The 7,512-nt window shown below is 52.3% G+C and overlaps 1 protein-coding gene across 1 annotated transcript in view; it reads right to left on the bottom strand.

Annotated features, from left to right (window-relative positions):
- Positions 1-7,512, bottom strand: part of C13H11orf95 (chromosome 13 C11orf95 homolog) — a 50,303-nt gene that overhangs the window by 9,027 nt on the left and 33,764 nt on the right. Inside the window, exon 4 of the mRNA XM_026457637.2 lies at positions 305-1,038. Coding sequence (XP_026313422.1) covers positions 305-1,038 — 734 coding nt within the window. The remainder of the gene's footprint in view (positions 1-304; positions 1,039-7,512) is intronic.

Here is a 7,512-nt window from a genome sequence, read left to right as displayed (position 1 = left end):
GCACGGGGCGGCCGGCCGCACGGACGGCAGGCTGCTCGCTCGGCGGCGCGGGCTGGACCGGGGTGGGGATTCCTGTCTGGGGCCCCTGGGGCTCCTTTAAGGGCTCCTGGGTAAATTTAAAGGGGCCGCGCGCTATTTCCTCCTGCCAGCTCGCGGGGGGCTGGGGGGAAAGGCGGGAGGCGACGAGCCCAGCTGAGGCTCAGCAGCCTGCGCCCGGTTCGGACGCTAGGGGCACGGACCTCGCCGCCCCCGCGGGCCCGCACCGCCGCCTCCGGGGCTCCGGTCCCGGCTCCCGAAGGGTCACCGAGGTGGCGAGGGGTGCCCGCGTCCCCTGCGACGCGCTTCCACCCGGGTTCGGCTCTCGGCCACCGCCCCCTCGGGGTATCTCAGCGCCGGGAGCGCCCGCTGGGGAGGCCGGGGTCCCTGCCTGGGGCTGCCTCCCGCCACGCAAGCGGGTCGCGAGCTCGGTGCGGGCCCCGGAGCGGCCGCTACTGGCAGGGGCCCCAGATGGCTGCGGCCCCGCCGAGAGGGTGGAGCCGTGGGGGCGGCCGCGCCCCCTCCCGCGGGAGCCGCCCGGGAGCGCTGAGAGCTCGAGCTTCTCATGGGAGGGGCGGACAGGCGAGGCTCCCCCGAGCCAGCCAGGGGTGGGGGCGGCGGCCGCAGTGACTCGGGCTGGGGAGAGGGGCGCACAGCATACCCGCGGAGAGCCGGCTGCGCCGGGTCCCGACCCTGCGGGGCGGAGGTGGCCCCAGAATAGAAGCCGGGAGGAGAGGGCGTGCGCGGCGGTGACTCAGGATCCTGCCCCCGCAGGCCTGGGGGTGCCTGACGAGCCCCTGACGCAGCCCCAGACCCCTGTCCCGGCCCTAGGAAGCGAAGAATGCTGGCCCCGGGCGGGGTGTCGGGCATCTGGAGAGGCGCGTTACCACGGCTGGGAAGCGCTGGGCGGACCCTGGCTGCAGGTCCCCGGGCTCCCAGCTCCCGAGAAGCGGAGCGCAGGGACCGTAAGAGGCAGCCGGAGCGCAGCAGCCTGGGGTCCTCCTGCGAGGACCAGCGGGAGGAGCAGGTGCTCGCTTTGCCTGAGGTTGGGCGCCCACAACAAAGGCGATTCCTGGACATCCAAATTACAGGGTGCGGGAGGCCTGCAGGGTCTTCTTGTCTGGAGGCGGGTTTTGTTCCCTGCACTGGGGAGGTACCCAGCGGTCGCCGATGGCAGTTCGTCCGCTCCTCACCGCCTACTGTGTGCCCTCATGCTTTCCGACGCTGGACACACAGCAGTGAAGAAGATGGGCAAGACCGATACTGCCTGTGACTTTCCTTTTCGGAGGCACCCACAGCCTCTGAAAAGGAAACGGCTCCAGCCTTTCGGGAGCCATGGGAATTAAATTACTTGGAACACAGGAAACCTGTCCCCGATGTGTTTCTGAAGAGGGGACAAAAACTAAGATTTCTTAAGTGCCTCTGGGCTCTGTCGCCGCGGAAATGTCCCATCTCTTCCTCAGCCCCCATGTTGACGTGCTTGAGACTCCACTTTGGGTAAACTGAGTCTCCGTTACACAACTCTGCTCTCTTCGCGGCAGGCCCTGCGCTCAGGCAGGCGGGGGCGGGGGGGTTGCACTTACTCTCACCCACTTGGGGTCAGAGGCCCTGATGCTGATGGGTGCCACGCAGGACCCTGAGATGGGGGATTACTTAATTCATTGTGTCCCTCACCTGTGCCAGGCCCGGGAACACAAAGGGAAAGTGAGACAGAGACCTGGGCTCCACACTCTTCTAAGTAGTATGGTTTAAAAAAAAAAAAAAAAGGAAAGAAAGGAAAAGAAGCTAAAAGAGCCTAATGTCCTAAAATGAAAGAAGCCTGTTCTTCTGGGGCCGAGGGCCCTTTGTCCTTTATTCTAGTTTAGATGCTCGCCCCACAGGGAACCAATGCTGAGGGCCAGCTCCGGTGAGACTCTGGTGTCTGTCCTTCCAGTGCTCTGCGTGTATAAAGAGGGTAATTTTCTTACCAAAAGAAAGGTATCAAAGCCACCTTCAACAACCTCCGCCCTCCCCTTCCCATCCACATTCTGCACCTCAGGAATGGCTGCACAACTCGGCAATTCTGAAAGTTTCCCACTCACTACTTGAACCCCGCAGCGGCCCGGTGAAGCTGGAACTTTGTTGTCAGGATGAGGAAATGGAGCCTCACAGAGTCAAGAGCCTTGCGCAAGGCCATTCATTTATTTATGCACTTCTTTTCTTGTTCAGAAAGCAGTCCTAAGTGATGAGAACGAGGCTGGGGGTGCAGAGACTGAATCACATAATGCAGGGGGTACCCCCCCAACCCCACTGGGGGAAGGGGAAACCAATGGCAGTCAATCAGGGTCACATTCTCACTTTCTCAGGCCTTAGAAGCTTTTGTCTTCATGAAGTATCTTCCTCTATTTAAAAAAAAATTTTTTTTTAATAATTCAGTAGATTTTCATGGACCCTACGCATTTATTTTTTGGATTGAGAAAAAAAGCACATTTTCTTTGACCCTTACATTTTGTTTTCATCTAAATTTAAAATAAAACATTTTCAGGAGCCCCTAAAAGTACCTTGCACTCTAGGCACCAGTGCCTCCGGTGCCCTGGGTCCCCAGCCCTGACTGCAGTCGAGGGTGAGAAGCACCAAGGCAGAGGGAAGCCCCGGGAAGGGTCACCCAACCGGGGAAGACTTGCTAAGGAGGGCAAAACCAAGACTAGAAAGACCAGGAGGAGCAAGGGAACAACGATTTCCTGGCAGAGGCTGGGGAAACTCTGGGTGAAGGAGGGTTTCAGGTGGGAGAGGCAGAAGAGGAAATAGAAATTGGCAGGGACTAGAGCCTTAGGTGCCATGTGGAGAGTCTGAGTTTGTCCTGAAGGCACTGGCAATGCTCAGAATTGTGGACAATTATGGAGGGAGCTGGGAGAACGCTGCGGAGAGGGACAGCAACAAAGACCCAAGTCAGGGCAGCAGCCCCAGGGCCGATGAAGAGGAGGCAAAAGATTTGAGCAGGGCCATAGCACATCATGTTGTAAACTTCACTGCATTGAAGAGGAAGAGGAGGCGGTGGCAACTGGAGGATGAATACCAGCTGAGTGAGGAGGAGGAAGAGGAGGGAAAGGAGGAGGGGAAGGAGGAGGAGGAAGGGGAGGCAACTGGAGGATGAATACCAGCAGAGCCAGGAAAAAGGATACCTCTTCTCACCAAGGGGCTATTTCTTACCTAAGTGATATACCTAAAAGTTGCTTATGCCCGGGGCAGGGGTCGGGGAATGCTGAGGGGTAGTAGTGGTTCTAGCTTGAGCATATCAAGAAGATAGAATTACAGGACATGGGCCTGCTTGAATGTGATGATCTGGGAAAGGGCCTGCTAACTCTCAAGTAACTGGATTGAGAGGACGGGGCTATAAAAAGAAAAACAGATTTGGAGGTAGAAAATGAGGTTACAGGCCAGGCGAGGTGGCTCACGCCTATTACAGCACTTTGGGAGGCTGAGGTGGGTGGATCACCTGAGGTTGGGAGTTCGAGACCAGCTTGACCAACATGGTGAAACCCCATCTCTACTAAAAATACAAAAATTAGCTGGGTGTGGTGGCGCGGGCCTGTAATCCCAGCTCCTCCGGAGGCTGAGGCAGGAGAATTGCTTGAACCCAGGAGGTGGAGGTTGCAGTGAGCTGTGATTGTGCCACTGCACTCCAGCCTGGGCGACAAGAGTGAAACACCATCTCAAAAGAAAAAAAAAAAGAGAAAAGAAAATGAGGTCACAACCTGAGAACTTTGGAGCCCATTTCAAACCCAGAACTCCTGATTTTTACACCTTCCCTCTTCCATTGTCTAACTCAGATTCTACATAGTCCCCTGTCTGCTGTCTCCGGCCAGCCCTAGGACTTCTGAGGTTGTTGGTCCCAGCCTGCAAGCGCCAGTGTCTCCCGGGGGGGGCAACCTTCTCCTAGTGCTTCAGTGGCTCCTTGGGCAGGTCCCATTAAAGGAAGGGCCATTGACAACAAAAACGGAGGAACTGTGAATTGTGTGCCCAAAGGATGGTTTTTGTTTTTGTTTTGTTTTGTTTTGTTTTGTTTTGTTTTTTTGAGACGGAGTCTCCCTCTGTCGCCCGGGCTGGAGTGCAGTGGCCGGATCTCAACTCACTGCAAGTTCCGCCTCCCGAGTTTACGCCATTCTCCTGCCTCAGCCTCCCGAGTAGCTGGGACTACAGGCGCCCGCCATCTTGCCCGGCTAGTTTTTTTGTCTTTTTTAGTAGAGACGGGGTTTCACCGTGTTAGCCAGGATGGTCTAGATCTCCTGACCTCGTGATCCGCCCGTCTCGGCCTCCCAAAGTGCTGGGATTACAGGCTTGAGCCACCGCGCCCGGCCAAGGATGGTTTTTAAGGAGGTAAAACATTAACCTCCCTAGACCCAAATTTGTGACAAATTCTGGATTCTACTTTTCAGGATGTCTCAGAACTAAAAAAACAAATGCTGGTTGTAAAAGTAGCCTTCAACATTCTCCAGAGAGCAGACCCAAACTCTCAAAAAACTAAGATCAGTCATATAGGCTGTAATGTTAAAGGAACTGTCTATGTAGATTGTAAATTAAATCATCCCTTGTAAAATCCCAAAGGAATTTCAAACTTAAAGATTATATCTGGCCAGGCACAGTGGCTCACACCTGTAATCCCAGAACTTTGGGAGGCTGAGGTGGGCGGATCACAAGGTCAGGAGATCAAGACCATCCTGGCTAACTCGGCGAAACCCTGTCTCTACTAAAAATACAAAAAATTAGCCGGGCGTGGTGGCGGGCGCCTGTAGTCCCAGCTACTCTGGAGGCTGAGGCAGGAGAATGGCATAAACCCGGGAGGCGGAGCTTCCAGTGAGCCGAGATCAGGCCACTGCACTCCAGCCTGGGCGACAGAGCGAGACTCTGTGTCAAAAAAAAAAAAAAGATTATATCCAGATCTAAGCCAAAACCTTGAGCTTTGAATGTGTGTTGAGGGAAGAGGGTGTGGAATTTTATTTTATTTTATTTATTTATTTGAGATGGAGTTTTGCTTGTCACCCAGGCTGGAGTGCAATAGTTCACTGCAACCTCCACATCCCGGGTTCAAGTGATTTTCCTGCCTCAGCTTCCCGAGTAGCTGGGATTACAGGCGCCCGCTACCACACCCAGCTAATTTTTGTATTTTTAGTAGAGACAGGGTTTCACCATGTTGGCAGGGCTGGTCTCGAACTCCTGACTTCAGGTGATCTGCCCGCCTCAGCCTCTCAAAGTGCTGGGATTACAGGTGTGAGCCATCGCCCCCGGCCAGGTGTGGAATTTTAACCCCCAGATGCTTAAATTTGAAAATAAAGCAGCCAATAAAGTTTTTGTTTTGGGAAAAGAGAAACCTGGCAATGTTTCCCGGTATTAACTTGAGTGTTCAGTACAGGTGACTAGGATGTGATATCCCAGACGACCAGTCACAGATGAGAAAGAAAGCAACTTGTCCAAAACACAGCTAGCAACTGGTGAAGAGAAGAGTTAACCCACAGCCCATCTCCAAATCCCTGACACTTCAAAACAGTTTTTAAAATGATAAACCATTTCAAACCTACATTTAAAAATATGTTATACAGTATCCATTTTGACATGTTTGCTGCCTAACACTTCTTGAGAAATAAAATATTACAGAGATGGTGCAAGCTCCCCCTCCCCATGCCATCATGGTGCTTATTCCCCAAGTTAACCCTTCCTGAAGCCACTGCTTATCATTGCCATCCAGGCTCTGACACTTTCACTGGCTGCATATCCAGAAACAATATAAATCAATGACTCGTGTTTTTTTGTTTCTTTGTGTTTTGGTTTTTGAGACTGAGTTTCACTCTTGTTGCCCAGGCTGGAGTGCAGTGGCACGACCTTGGCTCACTGCAACCTTTGCCTCCAGGGTACAAGCAATTTTCCTGCCTCAGCCACCTGAGTAGCTGAGATTACAGGCGCCCACTACCACACCCAGCTAATTTTTGTATTTTTACTAGAGACGGGGTTTTACCACGTTGGTCAGGCTGATCTTGAACTCCTGACCTCAGGTGATCCACCCGCCTCAGCCTCCCAAAGTGCTGGGATTACAGGAGTGAGCCACTGTGCCCAGACTCATGTTTTTAAGCTTTAAGTAGATGGCATCACTCCATACTTATAAATCTGGAACTTTCCTCACTTCCCCCACACCACACAGTGTATTCTCAAGCAAGTTCATTTATTCATTTATTCTTTTATCCAACTGTTGCTTACTGAACACCTGTTGTAGATATTGCCACCAAGGTCGACTCACAGGGAAAAACTCTAGCTCTCCCACTCTGATTTCAGATTCCATCCTTCCCCTTGAAGAGCTTCTCTGTCTGATGAAGAATTCTTCCTTCGTTTCTTTTAATTTTTGTATTGTTTTCTTTTTTTGAGACAGGGTCTTCCTCTGTTACCCAGGCTGGAGTACAGTGGCACAATCATGGCTCACTACAGCCTCAGCCTCCTGGAAGAAAGCGATCCTCACCCCTCAGCCTCCTTAGTAGCTGAGAATACAGGCATGTACCACCATGCCCAGCTGTTTTTTGTTTGTTTGTTTGTTTGTTTGTTTGTTTGTTTGTTTGAGACAGAGTCTGGCTGTGTCTCCCAGGCTGGAATGCAGTGGCACGATCTCTGCTCACTGCAACCTCCACCTCGCGGGTTCAAGCAATTCTCTGCCTTGGCCTCCCGAGTAGCTGGGATTACAGGCACCCACCACCACGCCAGGCTAATTTTTGTATTTTTAATAGAGATGGAGTTTCACCATCTTGGCCAGGCTGATCTCGAATTCCTGATTTCGTGATCTACCTGCCTTGGCCTCCCAAAGTGCTGGGATTACAGGCATGAGCCACCACACCTGGCCTAATGTTTGTATTTTTGTAGACATGAGGTTTCACTGTGTTGCCCATGCTGGTCTCAAAGTCCTGAACTCAGGTGATCCTCCCACCTCAACCTCCCAAAGTTCTGGGATTAGAAGCTTGAGCCACTAAGCCAGGCTTCTCTCTTTTTAAAATTGTGGTAAGAACACTTAACATGAGATCTGTCCTCTAAACAAGCTTTTAAATGTACAGTGCACTATTGTTGACCATAGGCACTAGGTTCTACAGCAGATCTCCAGAGCCTATTCATCTTGTTTAACTAAAACTTTATGCTCATTGACTGGGCACCGTGGATCACTCTCATAATCCCAGCACTTTGGGAGGCCAAAAAGGTTGGATCACCTGAGATCAGGAGTTTGAGATGAGCCTGAACAACATGGTGAATCCCCTGTCTCTACTAAAAATACAAAAATTAGCCAGGCATGGTGGCACATGCCTGTAGTCCCAGCTACTCAGGAAGCTGAGGCAGGAGAATCGCTTGAACCCGGGAGGCAGAAGTTACAGTGAGCCAAGATCGTGCCACTGCACTCCAGCCTGGGAAACAGAACGAGACTCCATCTCAAAAAAAAAAAAAAAAAAAAAAAAAAAAAAAAAAAAAAAA

Source organism: Piliocolobus tephrosceles, chromosome 13 (genome assembly GCF_002776525.5).
Source record: "Piliocolobus tephrosceles isolate RC106 chromosome 13, ASM277652v3, whole genome shotgun sequence".
In the NCBI taxonomy this organism is placed as follows: Eukaryota; Metazoa; Chordata; class Mammalia; order Primates; family Cercopithecidae; genus Piliocolobus; species Piliocolobus tephrosceles.
This window is presented reverse-complemented; position numbering and strand designations above follow the sequence as displayed.